The 19,079-nt window shown below is 40.5% G+C and overlaps 1 protein-coding gene across 1 annotated transcript in view; it reads left to right on the top strand.

Annotated features, from left to right (window-relative positions):
- igdcc3 (immunoglobulin superfamily, DCC subclass, member 3) overlaps positions 1–19,079 on the top strand; it is a 77,799-nt gene that overhangs the window by 39,688 nt on the left and 19,032 nt on the right. Inside the window, exons 3-7 of the mRNA XM_019867547.1 lie at positions 1,517–1,661; positions 2,450–2,580; positions 2,871–3,008; positions 8,666–8,824; positions 15,843–16,008. Coding sequence (XP_019723106.1) covers positions 1,517–1,661; positions 2,450–2,580; positions 2,871–3,008; positions 8,666–8,824; positions 15,843–16,008 — 739 coding nt within the window. The remainder of the gene's footprint in view (positions 1–1,516; positions 1,662–2,449; positions 2,581–2,870; positions 3,009–8,665; positions 8,825–15,842; positions 16,009–19,079) is intronic.

The following is a 19,079-nucleotide window of genomic DNA, read 5'->3' as shown; positions in this document are numbered from 1 at the left end:
CTTAGCATGAATTTTTAAAATCATTCTTGACCTATATACTAAATGGTAACATATGTCAGGAAAATCATATGTCTTTCACGAATGTAAGCGGAAATCCCCCTTCAGCAACTGTTCGGTGTGACTCCGCGACAATTAGAGTGATTGTGAAATTATTGTGACTTGTGTGCGCGTATCTCACTGAAGCTTTTAAATACTAGCCTCTCATGCAAAGCCTTTAGGATCGAGTCTGGGACTGCTGCACCTTGTGGTTGTACGTGTCATTTTTTTTTTTTTACTTCATAAAGGTCAGATTGCTTTGACGCAGTGATGAAGAATAATTGAGGTTTTGTTTGGCTCCAAGGCTCCTGAATGTTCTCGGAAAAAAACATGTTTTTGCTCTGATTATTTTCTGTTGCGTGCATAAACTCAAAATACACTTGTATGTTAAACATTAGGTTCTTGTTCATGAATAATTCCCACAGAAGTTAATCTCTGTTGAATATTAAATAGCTAATATTAATCTAAATGAAACCAACTGACATGGTCAAAAGCTTAGCGGTGTGCATATAAAACACAAACTTAATTGGAAAACAAAAAACTGAAAACATATCCACTGGCACCTCAATGTCCGAATTTAATTGGTTTTGTGACTCGAAATGTTTGCAAATCATCTTAATCCATTCCTGCCCCCGAATTATATTTACACACATGCGCGCACACACACACATATATATTAACAGTTTAATCGGTGTGTGGTTGAATATAAATACAGTATAATGAAAAAATAAGTGAAACCATAGTTCACTTTGAAAAAATAAACACACAACAAACAAAAACCAAAGTGCTGGATGTGGGGGGGGGGGGGAACAAGTGCAAATCTGTTGGAAGAGTCTCCTTTCAAAGTACCATAATCTTATTCAGATGTTTTTTTCTTTTCTTTTTTTTGTCTGTGTTTCTGTTGTTGTTTGAGAAAATGTCGGAAAACATATATACAAGGAACTTATTGTCAACATGAAAATAAATTATTTGTAAAAAAAAAAAAAAAAAAAAGTAATTATTTAAAAAAAAAAAGAACAACTCTTGACTAAAATGAGTAAAATCATTTTGAGTGTGCTTATATATGCCGAAGAAACACTTATTTGTTGTCTTCGACTTGATATTTGCGTAGCTCTTAATTGTTACCTTTGAATGATCTGACTTGAGTTTTCCACCCCCACTGTGTGTGAATAAATGTGAGACTGCATAACCTGTAAACCAGTGGCGTGCGGTGAGGTGCATGGTTGGTGAGGCACTGACTCCTTTGGTGTCAGATTTACAAATATACAAAGCAAAAAAGGGTAGCTTATTCAATAGGCTAAACATTATATTTGTGACATGCAGCTATACGGCAAGCAGCAGGAGCCAGTTGCACGTATCGACCCAGTTTGTGATGATTGCGCAATACAATGCGCATTCAGAGGTGAGGCTCTGCCTCACCTGCCTCCCCTGACCGCACGCCTCTGTGTAAACATGCCCTCCCTTTCTTCCCTTCTCATAGCCATGGCCGACTTCCATGTCCAACCAGAGCCAGTGCATGCTGAGGAGTCTGGTGTGGCCAGATTCCAGTGCCAAATCCATGGCCTACCAGAACCTGTTATTAGCTGGGAAAAAGACGGGCGTCCTGTGGACACCAAGGATAAGAGGTCTGAATTGCAATACATTATGACACCTTAGCTTTGTGTCACTTTATTGTTATTTTCAGGTAGACTGAAGAAATAAAAATTATGGAGTCACATATTCTCAATCGGTCAGGCTTCCCTTCATCTACATGAGGCATTCCCAGGCCAACTGTTAAGTCGCGGTCGGAGTCCCTACAGTGTGTATAAGGTCTGCTTTGAGGCTCCCTTTGGGTTTGACATGCCGAGAAGCCCGAACCAGGGAGGTGTCCAGGAGTCCTCTGCAACAGATACTGCAGCCAACTTAAGTGGCTCTCCCTAACGTGGAGGAATAAGCGGCTCGACTCGGAGTCCCTCCTGGATGGTTAAGAGGTTCACCTTACAATATCTCTGGGGGTGATGTCCACTGCTTGTACCCATAATCACGTTCTTTGAGTCACTACCCAGAGCTCACAACTCTTAAGTGCTCACAGGTGAGAATGGGAATGTAAGTGGGCTAGATAAATTGAGACCTTGGCTGGTTGCTTGAACTCTCTCTCGCTCTCTTTGCACCAATCCTCCTGTCAATCTCCAACATGAAACGTGAAAAAGACTCGAAGACATGTAAGCCTTCCACATGATGAAGAACCATATAAACATTCAAAAAGCGCACCATCTACAAGCGGCAGAAATGAGAGCTTTGGCCACTAAATTGGAAACTTTAGAGAATTTAGCTGAACTGAGAAACGTGGTCCTTAAAAATATTGTGAGTAATAATTTGCACCTCCGTCTATCCATCCATTATCTGTCACATTTATCCTAATTTTCTCTTTTAGGTACACGCTTCTCCCTACAGGTGTTCTGCAGATTACAGGAGTACGTGAGGAGGACAGTGGAAAGTTCTTCTGTGTGGCTCATAACAGCGCAGGAGTGAAACACAGCGCTGAGGCCCTCCTTTCTGTTTCAGGTTGTTACATTTCACAACTTTAACAGCAGCATACCACGAGCAGTCTGGTATTCTCCCTTTGAACAAACTCTTGACTAGCATCACTGTATATTAAAACTTTTGGCTCCGGATCCTTTGTTGTGCCTGTCACCATTCCGGTATACTGTACTCCCAAGATCTTCTAAACCTATTGTTTATCTGTCAGATCTTACAGATAGAGTATATTGGTTACTGGGCTACTCAGAAATCCAATTAAAGGATGCCATCCATCATCCCATTCCTATCTTCAATACCTACCTTTCTTTTTCCAGGCTCCCAGTCATCTGTTTACAAAGAACCAATGATCCTAGTTGGTCCAGAAAATCTCACTCTCACTGTTCACCAAACTGCCATTTTGGAGTGCGTGGCGACAGGATACCCTCGGCCCATTGTGTCTTGGAGCAGGCTAGGTAATGAAAAAAACATGTTGCGATTACGTCAAAGCAGTCTATTGTTTGTCTGTTTTATTTTATTTATTTATTTTTATTCTGCATGTCACACAAGTGCACACCCTATCAAATTGCCTAGTCATGCATGCTATATCAGCGTGAGAGTCTCACATGTGATGTATCCACATTAGTATTCCCACACCCACGCAGCTTTGATTTCTCTCCGGTTGTCTGATGTGTTTTCATCCATATGTTCTTGTTTCAGTGTAACATGTTTTGTATCTGTGATGCAACGGGACGACGTAAACCTTAAGGGATGATCATAAATAGGCTTTTGATAACTACATGCCTCATCTCCTCAGGAAGCTGGGAGGAAAGAGAGGAGATCCTGGAGACTAATTGCTTTGCAGGGCTGAGACATATGCAATTAGGTTCCCACCCACCCTCGGTGCACATTGTAATTCTTGACTCTAACACAAATCTGTCTTGATCAGTTTATCAATATGACATGTTTTCCTTACCTATAATCCAAACTGATTTGCTACTCGAAATATAAACGGGTGCGGGTGCCCCTTTCCTCACCGGGTGAAGCACAATCACGTTGACGTTCTAGCCTTACATAACATCTCGAGAATGCAAATGCTAGCACAATGGGATTTGTACATGCTAAATTACATCAAAGAGGCTGGAATAAGATGCATAATGAAGCTAATAGTTTCACATCACTCATTGCTTAATGCTGGAGTTTGTTTGCTACTATTCATTGTGCTCCACTACACCCTGCGAGCTCCAGCTCTTTCTTTCCTGACACTAAGTTAATTAGTTCCTGGCTGAGGGAACGGGAGAGAAAGACATTTTGCAGTCAAGGAGGCAAAAAGAATAATGGTGCTGTTGTTTAGACAAAGCTGGACTGGTGCTTTGCAGTCCAGCGGGAGGTTGTGGAAACATACAATAAACATTATAATTCCCGGCGCTGAGAAAGAGGAAAGCAATGAATAGTTTGCCCCAGCAGAGGTCATGTCACTGTTGAGGTGAGCATTTTTTTTCCCCGTCCTTTTTGATTTAGCTCCGATTTAGATGGTTGTCAAAGTTCTCAAAACCCAATAACTGAGATTATCAACATCTTTATTTCATTATTGTGCTCATTTAACGTTTGGGTGGTCAATTGCAAAATTGCATTTGCAGCGGCAAGGACATTTTGAAAATGTTAAAAAATTTCCTTGTGAGAAGTAAAACTGTGAACTTTATGAACCCTGACACAACCTGAAAATTCGCTATGCTCACTTGAATGCGCCCGCTCAGTGAGATACGGGTGACACTCACACCGAGGCACAATTAACCTGCCACGCATGTTTTCGGAATGTGGGAGGAAACTGGAGTACCCAGAGAAAACCCACGCAGGCACGGGGAGAATATGCAAACTCCATACAAGAAGGCCAGGGCTGGAATTGAACCCTGCACCTTTTGCACTTTGAGGCCTACAATTTGTGTTAACCAGTCAGACATCGTGCCACCCCATTTTTATTCTTACTATTATTATTTATTATAATTATTAGTATAATTATTATTATTATAAAGATTCTGTGTGACTTCTCTCTGAACTATATTGTTTTAGCGGCAGTCAGACAGTTAATGCACCAGTGCTTGGTCTTTTAACACATAAAACATGGACCATACAGGCTGCAGATGAATGTCTGAAAAGGGATGAAAATGTCCTTTTGCCATTGCCTCATTGCTAGTGTCAATGCCGAGCATTATAATGTTTATTGTATGTTTCCACAATCTCCCGCTGGACAAGTCATTGCTGGCATTGGGACGACAGGAAGCAGAGGAAAGGGTGGGGAAAGCAGTATATTCGGAGCAAAGGTATGGGTTTAGAAGTTAGTAGGTGATGTCAGCACTGGAGCTAAAATCTGTACATCTATACATTGCAAGCGATTATCTTATTATATAACCTTGTGTAAGTGTTTTTTTTTTCTTTATGGAAGGTTTAATGCCGACATGAAAGCAGCAAACAATTACATTCTAATAAAAACCATGACAGCATCCATCCATCCATCTTCCAATCCGATTTATCCCTCTCACGGGGGGTGCTGAAGCCTATCACAGTCATCTTCGGGCAGTAGGCGGGGGACACCCTGAGCCAATCGCAGGGCACACAGAGACGAACAACCATCCGCGCTCACATTCACACCCAGGGACAATTTAGAGTGTTCAGTCAGCCTGCCATGCATGTTTTTGGAATGTGGGAGGAAACCGGAGTACCCGGAGAAAACCCACGCAGGCACGGGGAAAATATGCAAATTCCACACAGGAAGGCCGGAACCGGGATTGAACCCACGACATCTGCACTATGAGGTCCATGCGCTAACCACTAGGCCAGGGGTGCCCAAACTTTTTGGACCGAAGATCTACTTTTCGATCAACTAACCTACTAACCTAACCTACTCTTACCGGCACGCGCACACGCACACGCACACGCACACACATACGCACGCACGCCATGATGAGAAACAGCCTGAAACTGAGGCATGCAATGCACTTTTGCAGCTTGTTAACTATCGTAGCTCACACGTACCGTTTTAAAGTGCTTCCCTGGGCCCTCCTAGATTCCTATTCTTTGCCCGTGCCCTCGGTGAATTGTACACGAAACAAAATCTGAATGAGAATTATGATAAAAGATAGAGCACAGCAGCTCTGATGACAAGCTGCAATTGCAGACTTCTGAGCGCTAACAACTTCCGGTGAGATAATCACGCGCCCCCGCATCTTCAAGAATTACCTGCTTTATTTTATTTTTTAAATATTTTTTGGTGAAAATGAGACTGATAGGATGATTAGGGTGCAGCGTACATTAACACAAAAAAATATATTACTAACATGTACAAAGACACACAAATGTTTTTTTTTTTTTCTCCTCGACACACCTCGGATCTACTTGGGACCTGTCTTAGATCTACCGGTAGATCAGGATCGACGTAATGGGCACCCCTCACTAGGCCCACCGGGCCCCCCGCTATGACAACATATCAAATGAAAATTGAACTAATTGAATAACATTTGAAAACATGACTTCTCACAGGAATGTACTCGTTTTAGCATATCCAAAATCAAGGATTTATAGGAAGCGGATGTGAGTGTTTGATTATTATCTCTATCGCAGCGACCTCCGCATCTATCTTATCAGCACCATATGTTCTCAAGTACTGTACACTCAAAGAAGCACTGCCAGAACTGCCGGTTGCATCCTTGAATTTAATAGCACATCGACCGAGACACAAATTGCTGAAGGTTTGTCCTCGCATAAGTGAAGAGCACTCAGAGGGTGCAGACATTCAGAACATTAAAAATGCAGATTCTTGTTGAAAGTCTTATCCTGAATGTCCATGTTGAATTGAAATACACAAAAAAAAAAAAAAATCAGATTTGACTGCGATAACTCAATAAATTAATACTTAATATTAATACAAAATTTTCTAAATTTTGTATTAATATAAAAAACAATGTATTCTCACCTATTCTTAAATTGTATTTGCAAGCCATGTTCTCTCTAACTTTCCATTTGGCTGAGCATTCTCATGGACGACAGTGTGCAACATCAGACAGCTCAACTAGTATCACACCTGTCCAAAATCTGAGATCACAACACATTCCATGATGTATGTAGGTATGTTACAAAAAAAGTGTGAGCACCTATATATCGTAATACAGCATATCCATGAATGGATATTTCTGACAAGAATAAAATTAGCCTGAGTTTATATTTTGTAAGGATTAGTTAAGGAAGGAGGATTTTATGCCACTTTTGTGCCCAAATTGACTTGTCCAGAAATCAATGTAAAGTAAATTTAAAATAAAGAAATGTGTGATCATTCAAATCGTTGATATATTTTGGCTTCAATATTTGCCATCTTACTTATCAAAAGAGATTTTTAATGGAGAGTGACATGAGTGATGCTTTTCATTACAATACGAGAGTATAACAGTGGCTAAAAAGATCAACGAAATGTTGAATGTTGAATTGAATTGATTTTGACTTTTATTTGGTCTTCAGTAGGAGAAACTTGTCTCGGAGGACAGGCCCTCTGTGCTGCTACATACAGTGAACAAAAACATACATATACACTACACAACATAAATTGGACAATTACATACGATACAAGACAATATAAACTCCACACACATTGGACACTGCATTACAGTCAGATGCACCCCTCCCACCCAATGCCCTCATGTCCTCTCGCTTGTCTGTTATTACTCATTACAGCTAAGTGTTTAGATGCTTCACTTGTTACATAAGGATTTTAGGGATCTCGGATCAATATTCTAAAAATTCATACTTTTTAAATGATCCATCCATTTTCAACAACGCTTATCCTGAAGAGGTTCACGGGAATTGCTGGAGCCTATTCCAACCGTCTTCGGGCAGTAGGCGGGGGACACCCTGACCCGGTCGCCAGCCAATTGCAGGGCACACAGAGACAAAAATCAGCCTGCCATGCATGTTTTTGGAATGTGGAAGAAAACCGGAGTACCCGGAGAAAACCCACGCAGGCACAAGGAGAATATGCAAATTCCACACAGGAAGGCCGGAACCGGGATCGAACACACAACTTCTGCACTATGAGGTCCACGCGCTAACCACTGGGCCCACCGGGCTGCCCGCTATGACAACATATCAAATGAAAATTTGAAAATGTCCAGAACTCATGTGAATTGCATGACACATGACCATCCACACGACATATATAAGTTGCAGTGATATGCTTCGATTGTGCAGAGACATTTTGTAAGTCAGCATCAAAGATCCTTTCCCCCGATCGTTCACGAGCGATTTGGTGAGGTGACGAGTGGACAACGTGAATTACTGGATAACCCCACATCAACTTGTTGGGCGGAGAGCAATGGTCTTGTGTGACAGTGATGACACTGCATGTGTGCATGCCTTGCATTTCAGTCTTCTTTTTTTAACATATGAGGAGCATATGAAAATCCAAAATGCAAATACAGCTCAGGTGGGATTTTTTAATTATTTATTTGTTTGTTTATTTTTAATTCGCTGCTTACATTTGTTGTGCACTGAGAGGGTGAGAGAAGTGCGCAATTGCTTATATATGCACTTGCGGGGATTAGGTTCTAAATTTAACCCGCAATAGGCGAAATCCGCAAAGCAGGCAACATATTTTTTTTTACAATTATTATACTACTGTATATTTTTTAAGGCTGTGAGCCTCACCATGAACATTTTCTCACATTTCGCTCTTGTTTAAACATGTGCAAGTCCAAGCCTTTGCAAGAAAAATAAGTATACAGTATTATTATTGATTATTGTACAGGAGACAGGTCATGGAGTAGGTGGTTTAAAATTGGTCTGCGGTAACTGGGTCAATACGATGCACGGTTTGGAAGATGTCAAAAACAGCATGCAAAATAACACTTTAAAAAAATCTGCGATATAGCGAGTCAGCGAAAGGTGAACCGCAATATAACGAGGGACCAAATTGAACATCTAAGGTTGCTCACACAGCAGCATAACGCATGCTGATTAAATCAAAGCGGTTGTGGCATAAGCAGTCGACACACCTCGTTCTGTAGTACTTCTAGTACTTCTCTTCTCGACTGATACTTATGTTGTCGTCTTCTCAAATGCCTGATTGCTCTCCTTTTTCCTTTTTAAGATGGGCGTCCCATCGGCGTGGAGGGTATCCAAGTACTTGGCACTGGGAACTTGATGATTTCCAACGTTGGCGTGCAGCACTCAGGAGTTTACGTGTGCGCTGCTAACAAACCAGGGACCCGTGTTCGCAGAACTGCTCAGGGACGTTTAGTGGTTCAAGGTGAGTCCTGGAGGACAGGAATGTCCCATTCTCAAATTTGTCTGCATACTGCATCACTCGTATATGCCTCAGGAACAGCAAAACATTATTTTTACTGCACTTATAGTGTGCTTATTCTTGACCACATGGATGATAAACTGTCATTTCATTTCCCTTTTATTGTCCCACTAAATACACTTAAGCCAAATAAAGTGCATGAAATTAGGGCCCCATGTCTAGAATACTTCATGGAAAACATATAGGGTGTATTTTATATCGAGAGTGTTTATTTTTTTCACAATGAATTTCAATGGGCATCATTTATACGCTCTTTGCGGGCCGGCCGACTTATAGTGTGCTTATTCTTGACCACATGGATGATGAACTGTCGTTTCATTTCCCTTTTCTTCCCCCACTAAATACACCTAAGAAAAAATAAAGTGCATGAAATAAGGGCCCCATGTCTAGAACAGGTCATGGAAAACATATAGGGTGTATTTTATATCGAGAGTGTTTATTTTTTTCCCCAATGAATTTCAATGGGCATCATTTATACTATTTATCTTCGTGGGCCGGCCAGGTCCCTACACCTCGACTGTACAACATGTTGTTGGATGCAGCGGAACCAAAAGCGTGATCTATTTTTGGTATCAGAGTCATTTGGAGAACTTTGGGACACAAAGACATCGGTATGATCGATCTTAGTAGACTTGCAGTTATGCTCATAAGTCATCCTGAACACCTGTTCAGGCTGCAATTCTTTATTTTCTCAACTCATCATTTGCATTTGATACAGCAAGTTGACACGTTGACGTGATTAGAGATAAGTGTGGTTTTAACGAATAAGATGAGGACAAATGTGTACATACTTGTGTATGACATCTCCCCAAGCAGGAAACATCTTTCATTCACTCTGGTCTGACATTGATTAAACCGGACCACACTTTACTTTAGTCGTATTGATCCTGGTCAATCCTTCATTTTATCTTCCTGTCAAGTCAAACACGAGCATCTAATCCTTACAGGGGGAAAACAGATGTTAATTAGGTGCCACTGTCTGTGTTTTTGCGATTGATTTTCGTGCAGAAAAGATGGCTTGTGAAGTCTGAATATATGTACGTTCGGAATATGGTTTAAGAACAGGTTGTGGTAACGTTATATACTCAAATGGCCATTTAAACCTGCTCACACAAGCCACAAAACCCTTTTGATATCAAAAGTTAGAATAATTACAGAATAATGCAACTGCCAATGTGTAGAAAATATTTTTGACTGGTAGGTATGTTTGAATGTATTTAATTACATTTGAACAAACGTATTTGTCGGCTAAATGCCACAAACGTAAATACTCAAATGGCCATTTAAACCTGCTCACACAAGCCACAAAACCCTTTTGATATCAAAAGTTAGGATAATTACGGAATAATGCAACTGCCAATGTGTAGAAAACATTTTTGACTGGTAGGTACGTTTGAATGTATTTAATTACATTTGAACAAACATATTTGAAGGCTAAATGCCATAAACTTAGTTCCAAAAACATGCATGGCAGGTGAATGGAACAGTCTAAATTGTCCCAAGGTGTGAGTATGAGCACACATGGTTGTTTGTCTATGTGTGCCCTGCGATTGGCTGGCAACCAGTTGCAGGCTGGGCCCTGCCTACTGCCCGAAGACAGCTGAGATAGGCTCCAGCACGATCCGCGAAGTCTATGAGGATAAGTGGATTAGAAAATGGATGGATAAACCAATACATTCAAAAGTTAAACAAGTAAACATTGTTTATTCATGATTTTTAGCATTTTATTTTTATATCTGCAATGCATGATTTGCCATGGGCTATTGACTTGTAGAGGGACTGGGCTGGCCTGAAGTAATGACAGAAGGATGACTATCGGCCTGACGTGCCGGCCTCTGAATTTAATTAGGTGCATGTATGTCACTGATCCTAGATTAATGTGCATGTTGAGGGGCCATCCTGCAGGGTTAGATGGGCCATAAACTTCGAGAAAGGCTCATCCTCACCTCACCCCACACCGCCCTCCGGTCGCCGAAAATGTCTCTAGTCATGTGTAACGGATGTCAGTGCATCGCGCTCCCAAACTGGAGGTCCGGCGTCGATCCCCGAGTTGGATGGATGCCACAACAGTAAAAACAGCACTGCATGATGACGGAATGTGCACCCTGATATTTTTGTTTGTTTGTTTTTTGTATTTTTTTAATGAGAGATCATTAACTTTGTTGTGGAATGATTCTCATAGAGAGAGAAAGACAGACAGACAGACAGCAATCGAGCGAGCCAAGCGTGTGCCGTAGGGCTGTCACGATCTAATAATTTTAGAATTGATATTCCTAACGACTCTTCTATCGAATAATCGAGTGATATCAAGACATACAAAAAGATCCACACAAAGGCAGTCCGGGTGTTAACACATCTTTAGGAAGAAAATAAATAAAAAAGATCTAGCCTGGGACTGGGAGTGGTGCGTTGGCACTTGCTTACCTACCGCAAGTGCGCCGATGGCCCGTTGCTGGAACCAAGGACCGTTTCATTGTGCTGGCATGTCCATCCACTCGTTTTTTTTTTGTTTTTTTTTTAATTAAACAATATTAATAAAGGGCTTCACAAACCTCCTCAGTCAGTATTGAGGCTGTGGCAATGGTTTCAGTATGATAAATCACCACGAGATGGCAGTCACATGTTTTGATCAGATCTTGTTCGCACACACTATCAATGGGTGTTGGTTGTGGTATGGCGATCCTATGTCGCGCGGTGATGTGCGGAAGCAGTGTGGTGTTGAGAACTAGTGCTGTCAAGAGATTCAAAAAAATGTGAGATGAATTCATTATGATCTGTAATTAATTGATCTAATTAATTTATATTTTAATCTAATATAAAAATTGAAAACCCCTATTTCCATTTTAAATCCATTACTCAAAAGATTGACATCACAAAAAAAAAGCGGCATTATAAAGTCTTTTATTGTTTTTAAACAGACTTGAACAGATACAGTCATTTACTTTCTGCAATATTTGAGACTAGTCCCAAGTCCAACCTGCAACCTTTAGTTTCGACCACCAGGGGGAATATCACTGTTGTTTTTTTTTTTTTGTTGTTTTTGTTTTGGGGTTTTTTTTTTTTTTTTGCAAATCTCCAAATAATTACAAAATAAAAATAAAATAGAACATCAGTTTGATAAAAAGTGCTTCGTTGAACATATCAAAAACAGTAAGAAATTTTTTCTGAGCAATACAAGTACTGAACACTTGCTTCAGATAATAAAGAATAAAACAGACCCATAAATCACAGTGCTGTAAGTTAGCACTTCAGAAATAACACTGTTCATCATTACAAAATAAAGGTCTGAAATAAACATCAATCACTTCTCATAGGCTACAGAGGACACAGCAGCTATTCTGACTTCATGCCTCGTACGCCGGGGGTTCTCCTCGAGTTTAGTTTGTCGAAGAGCTTTGCTATGATTGGCTCTATTGCTAACACTTTCGGTGCTAATGTTAGCTGTGGCTGTACTCACGACTGGGTGCTTTGCATTGATGTGGTAGGCTAAACTTGAGCTGCTTCGGTGGTAAAACTCCTTCTTACAAACCAGGCACAACACTCTACCTCTATCAATAGTGCCGTCAGGGCCTTTTTGGAATGACATTTTCCATTCATTGGCCCGAGAACTCTCACACGCTCCTCCATTTTCTCACCGCTGCTTATCTCACCCACCCAACTCCAATGGGAGCCTATCAGCTTCTGTGAAACAAGCCCAAACATAATGACAGCCAATCAATGTCAGCTTCAGGCTGTGACTGACAGTTGTTTCCCCATCCTCAACAACTCGAACATAGGAAGGCCACACATAAAAAGGGATATTATAAAAAGGCAACCCACCTAGAGAAACAATACAGTTAGAGATTAAAATTTAGATTAACATACAGAAACAATAAAGTTAGAGATTAAAATTTAGATTTACATGATTAAAAAAACATAATGCGCTAAATATGACTGCAATTAATTATTTGCAATTAACGCGATAATTTTACACCTCTATTGAGAACATGGATAAATACCGGCAGCTAACTCTACAACAGAGCTTTTTCAAAGATTACAATTGTCACATTGTCACCTTTGATGAACAGATGCACACATGGAAACAGGCACACAAACACACACGCACACACAAAGTTCAACGTTCATGAAAATTTCATGCATGGGTCATGCATCAATGCAGTGTTTATCTTGCAATAAACTGTTATTTTGCAATCAAAGTGACATTTTTTGTTTTGTTTATGTTATTATTTAGTAGGAAAGCATTGTTTAGATATTTGAGGTATCACAATTGCAAAAAAAATAAAAATCATGGAAACAGGCACACAAACACACACGCACACACACAGTTCAACGTTCATGAAAATTTCATGCATAGGTCATGCATCAATGCAGTGTTTATCTTGCAAAGTGAAAGTTCTGCTTGAAATGCATCCTTTCACAAAAAGTTTTTATTCAGAATTTTTCTTGGAAACAAATACTTTGAAGAAACTTACCAATGTTCAACTGCTGCTTCCCAAAGAATGGTAAAAGGTAGAAACGTACTTTGTTTCCTCATGAAAGAAGATGGTTAAAGCTTTCTTTTGGTAGGTTGCGTAAATAGGTAGAGAACTCCATTTTCTGTAGGCCTTCAAAAATTTGTCAAAATGGTCAAAAGTGGCTGGCACCGGCTCTCCAAATCTGAGAAAAACGGCTGGCATTAAATCAGTTTAAGAGTGCGACTCAACTCACTGTAATCATGGACCTGCATCACATTTGCCTGCTATTTATTTTAGTTTATTCTCGATTGCACTCCTTTTCAGAAAATGTTTTGCATATTTCAGTTGTTTCGTTTTACCTACCCCCCTAGAAATTAAATAAAACATTTAATTGAGTTGTGCAGGCTTTAGGTCACATTAATAAAGAAAAAAAAGTTTTGTATTGGTTTATTTTGCTCACAATTGTTTATATCACAAAAACCTGGCATTTAGACCGGGGTCTGTAATCTTTATACATCCACTGTCCAGTATATCCATCCAGCCATCGTACATGTCCTCTTTATCATCCTTGACTAGTCGCCAGTCAAACTTAGGGCACACGCTGTATACTCAAAGAATTATTGACACTCACATTCACATTTCTGGAAATTTAAAGTTGACAATAATTTTGCAATGTGCAAGGTGCATGGGGAGTGTGGGAAGATAATGCTAATTCCACAAAGGAGTATTAAAACTTGCGCGATTTAATATATAATTTATAATATTATGGGAATCAAGTCAGAAATAATGGTCAGTAACCTGCAACTCCAAGCAACTAAACTTGCGGTGAATTTGTGAGGGTAATTTTTGGTTGTTTGGAGTACAAAGAGAGACAGGGAAAGCACAGGCAGAAGAAAGAATTGAAGCACAAGAGCTACAGGAGAAGGCAAGGCCACGATGGATGGATGTTGTTGATTATATAATGTGTCCAGGTACAAATCAATATCCTCTTGAGTTCCACCTGACCATCACCCTTGAAACAGGACTCACAGTTCATGCTGTGATACACAGTGATAGAAGGAGAATGAAGGGAGAAAAGACAGCAAGCTAATGAAAGGCCACAACAAATGCTGTCAACAAGCATCCCATTCAAGTGCCCAAAGAAATGGAAATTGTGACACATTTGTCTGTTGGGCTGAAATGAAGTGTTGATTCATATGAGTCACTCATGACATTAAACTCATTGCACTATACCTTTACCTTGTATATCATTGATACTGATTACATGTATGCTATACACAGAGAGAGAGAGAGAGAGAGAGAGAGAGAGAGAGAGAGAGAGAGAGAGAGAGAGAGAGAGAGAGAGAGATATTGTCGACACTGTGGAAGTGTTGAAAACATCCATTCATCAATTTTCTGATCCGCTTATCCACCCAAGGGTCGTGGGGAGTGCTGGGGCCTATCTCAGCCGTCTTTGGGCAATAGGCGGGGGACACCCTTAACCGTTTGCCCGCCAGTCGCAGGGCACACACAGACAAACAACCATCCATGCTCACACTCACACCGTGGGAAAATTTAGACTAGTGTTCCACTAACCTGCCATGTCTGTTCTTGAAATGTGGGGGGAAACCGGAGTACCCGGAGAAAACCCACGCAGGTGTGGGGAGAAAATGCAAACTCCACACAGGGAAGCCGGAGCCGGAATCGAACCCTGCACTGCCGTACTTTGTCTGGTTCCTCAACTAGCATCTTTTTGTTATGGGTGACCCTGCCAGAAGCATAAATGCCCAGACAGCTCCAAGAATCACTGGGACACACAGACCCCTCAACTACAAGGAGGTGGTGGCTCAGGGAGAGGATCGTATATGATACTTTTCTAACAAGTGTTCATAAGAAATATTTTCCTTGCCAACACCTGCATATACCCAGGTCCCGTTAGGTGATCATGAGGCATTATGTTCTGCACCTTTCTACCCTCTGGTGTTGATGGTGAGATGTCATCAAAACACGCTTTATTAAAAGCATAGCCATAAATAATTCAGCGCAATAGTTAAAATCACCATTCTAATTAAAGCGGCAACCAAAATGAAACCGAAGCAGATGTAGCTGTAATTAATTACTGTGATTAAAGTCTCCATAAAATCTCCTCCTAGCTCCATATGAACAAGTTATCACCTCTAATTGACCATTGGTGTTTGCCTGTAGTATCGGACGAGATTGAGTATGTTGAAGTTGCAGTTTAGCGTTAAAGTGTTTTAAAGCACATTAGGGCTGACAAATGTTCTCTTGCTTGCACTCTGTGTGTCTGTTTTTTCTTCATTTTGCATCTCATAATTATGCTGACACCATATTACAACTGTAAAACAACATTTGGACCAAAGTGTGGAGCTTCTTTGTGTTAACAACAAGTAGTTTCTGAGATTGACACAGAAGTATGTCATAGTGTTCAGCTATTACATTCTTTTGCTTTATTGAGTAGTGTCCTTTGCTGATGCACTCTTATGATTGACATTTGCATTTGTTTTCAGCTCCTGCAGAGTTTAGTCAACCTCCGCAGTCGATTGCCCGACCTGTGGGGACCACCGCTATCTTCACCTGCCAAGCTCAGGGGGAGCCTGAGCCCCAGCTTACCTGGCTGAAGAACGGTCAGGTCTTGGAGCCTGATGGCCACATCAAACTCAGGAATAACAACAGGTTAAGTAACAAAAATCTTGTCAAGAAATTAATAAAACACAAAAACACTTGTCTTATCTCACATTAAAAAAAATGCCTCAAAATATGACAAGCTTGCATGTTGCATTTTAGATTTGGGATACTGCTCCGCAGGAGATTGTATTTCATCTGTGTGGGTTAGTTTTTATGCAACCTCCTGGGAAGGTATTCTTCCACGAGTTACACTTAACACTTTGGCAATAGTCCACACATTGACATTGTCATAAAATGGAACGCTGATAAACACAAACCAAAATGGTAAAAAAGAATAAGAAAAAAAATGAATAAGGAGAACCATCTCGTCTATCTATCTATCTATCTATCTATCTATCTACTTGATTAAATCAACCTCTTAATAATGCCATAATGTCAAAATATGTATAACTTATCTTAACTTATCTCAAGGGACATAATAAATCTGTACGTTATGACGGATGTTCCTTGTAACCATTTCCAATAAAATGGCCGCCAACTAGTATGTATAATACAGTATGAACATTTAAGGTTATGGGATGAAAATGTTGAAACGAAGTTCGACTGTATAACTATGGCTATGTTCACACACTGCAGAGCATTTAATGTTCCTAAAAACACCTTTGTAGATTCACAGACAATTGTTTTTATAGTCTCCCTCCAAGCACTCTGACCTGCACGCATCAATAGGAAAGAGGCCCATGTGTGCCATTTAAGAGCATTTCATGTATTTGAGGGTTTTTAAAAAAAAAAAAAAATGTGACCTTTATCTTCCAATACAACACCACAAGATCTCCAAACCTCTCCGGTACAATAGAGTACTTTGCAATCAATTTTTCTCAATATGAAAACTTAAAATAAATAAATAACATCATACTCACCAGAGATGCGAATGCAGAAGCTCCTACCTGTCGGTGTAGACTTAGACTAAGTTGCTCTCTCATACCTAACTACTCTGATACTCACACACACACACACACACACACACACACACACACACACACACACAATAGAGCAGGGGGATCCGACCTTTATTGAACAAAGATCTACTACGATCAACCAACCTCCCGCGATCGACCTGTTACTGCGCACGCACTTAGAGACGGATGGCCTGATGAGCAACGGCCATAACTAAGATGAACGAAACAGAAAAATAAAGTAGATACAAGAGTTTGTGAAAAGCAAATCACTGCCCACCTTCAACGAGGGCAGGCATGCGACGCACTTTTGTGGCGTGTTAATGACCGTAGCTCACGTGTACTGTTTTAAAATGCTTCCCCCGGTACTCCAGATTCCCATTTTTTGCCCGTGCCCTCGGTGAATTGTACACGAAACAACCTCTGAATGAGAATAATAATAACAATTAAAGATACAGCGCAACAGCTCTGATCGCAAGCTGCAATTGCAGACTGCTAAGCGCGAACAATTTCCGGTGAAGCGGGTGACGGGCCACCCTAGGTTTAAGGTGACCTGCTTTTTTTATTTTATCTTATTTTATTTTTTAAATACTTTTTGTGAAAGTGAGACTGATAGGATGCTAAGGGTGCAGTGCACTAACACAAAAATATATCATTTTAATAAGACGCACACAGACAAACTAATGTTTTGGGTTGTTTTGATTTTTTTCCCTCTCCAACCCTCGCGATCGACTTGGGACCAATCGACGTATTGGTTCCCCTGATTTAGAGGCTGGATAACACTTTTTATATGCGTACAGTTCCTAATGATGCAATTAAATAACGTTTGGGACATTGAAGAATACTATTTCGCCTTGCCTGGTTGTGAGAAATTCCTTTGGGTGGCATTTCTCCATCAGCGTGGTCATTTTTACGCCGCCTTAACGCATGTCTTTGTGTGCGTAAACCATATTGGATGCTTTCCCATGGCGGTCCCCATGAGTGCAATGAGTTTTGTCTGAGCATGGTTTCACACGATAAAGTCCACGTGCAGCAAAGACTGTTTTATTGGCTTCTGAGATGTGGCATTGCAAATGCATCTCAAAGTTAATTTAGATGATTAATTGTACATTGCACCAGCTTGTACCCACCTACTTTTGATTGCCATGTATTTGCACGAACTGTGGCAGCGCGCTGGTATAGCTTGTGGTGAACAGTTAGCGGCAGAGAGGTTTTGGTTTGATTCTCTGCTTGCGTAGTTTGTGTGTTGTGTGCTTGCCTCTGTTATATCAAAGATATAAGGCTTCCTCCGAAATCCCAAGGTTAGCTCATAACAGTAATGCAGCAGTTATGAAGACTCTGAATTGCCCATAAGTGTCAATTTGAGTGCGAGTGGTCATTTGTAGGTACATGCAACCAGTAATCACACTCTTATTCAAAGTCAACGAGGATGCAGCTCGCCCGTGATCATGAAGAGGATAAGCAATAGACCAGGGGTGTCAAATTCATTTCTGTCGCGGGCCACATTACAATAACCGTTTGCCCTGGAGGGCCGTGATGACTGAAACTGTATAAAGAAGTCAAGAATAACATTTTATTCAACTATTGTTTCAGTAACTGGAATTAGGGGTTTGGTAACAAGAAAATGCTTACAATATGTCACTGATTTATTACGTAGGAAAATGTGAATTTTGCGACAGATTTTAGCAGGCATCATGGAAGTTGTCATCTTTGATTTGTTTTTGCGGCCCACTTAAAATGATGTGGCAGGCCACATCAGGCCCCCGGGCCTTGAGTTTGACACCTGTGCAATAGACAATAAATGAATGCATGAGATGTAATAATATTGGCTTCATTCCAAGTGGAATGCAGAAGAAATAATAAATAAAAGGGACTATTGATCATGATGAAGTGTATGTGTGTTATCACAAAATGAAAACATACCGTAACTACTGTAAACACCGCTAAACAGATCCAGCACATTTACTTTTCTGTACGCTCTGACACTACATGACTCCACGCAGGGTTAAATTTTTCTTGTTGGAGCATGCGAGGATCCTACCACTATTCATCGTTTTATCATTCATATGTAAAAAGTGGGAAGTAAGTGTATTGCCTATGCATGAAAACGATCAATAGCTGCTGTGTAGTACGGCAAGTACATTGAGCAGACACCACCACCAC

Source organism: Hippocampus comes, unplaced genomic scaffold (assembly GCF_001891065.2).
Source record: "Hippocampus comes isolate QL1 unplaced genomic scaffold, H_comes_QL1_v1.1 scaffold2, whole genome shotgun sequence".
Lineage (NCBI taxonomy): Eukaryota > Metazoa > Chordata > Actinopteri > Syngnathiformes > Syngnathidae > Hippocampus > Hippocampus comes.
This window is presented reverse-complemented; position numbering and strand designations above follow the sequence as displayed.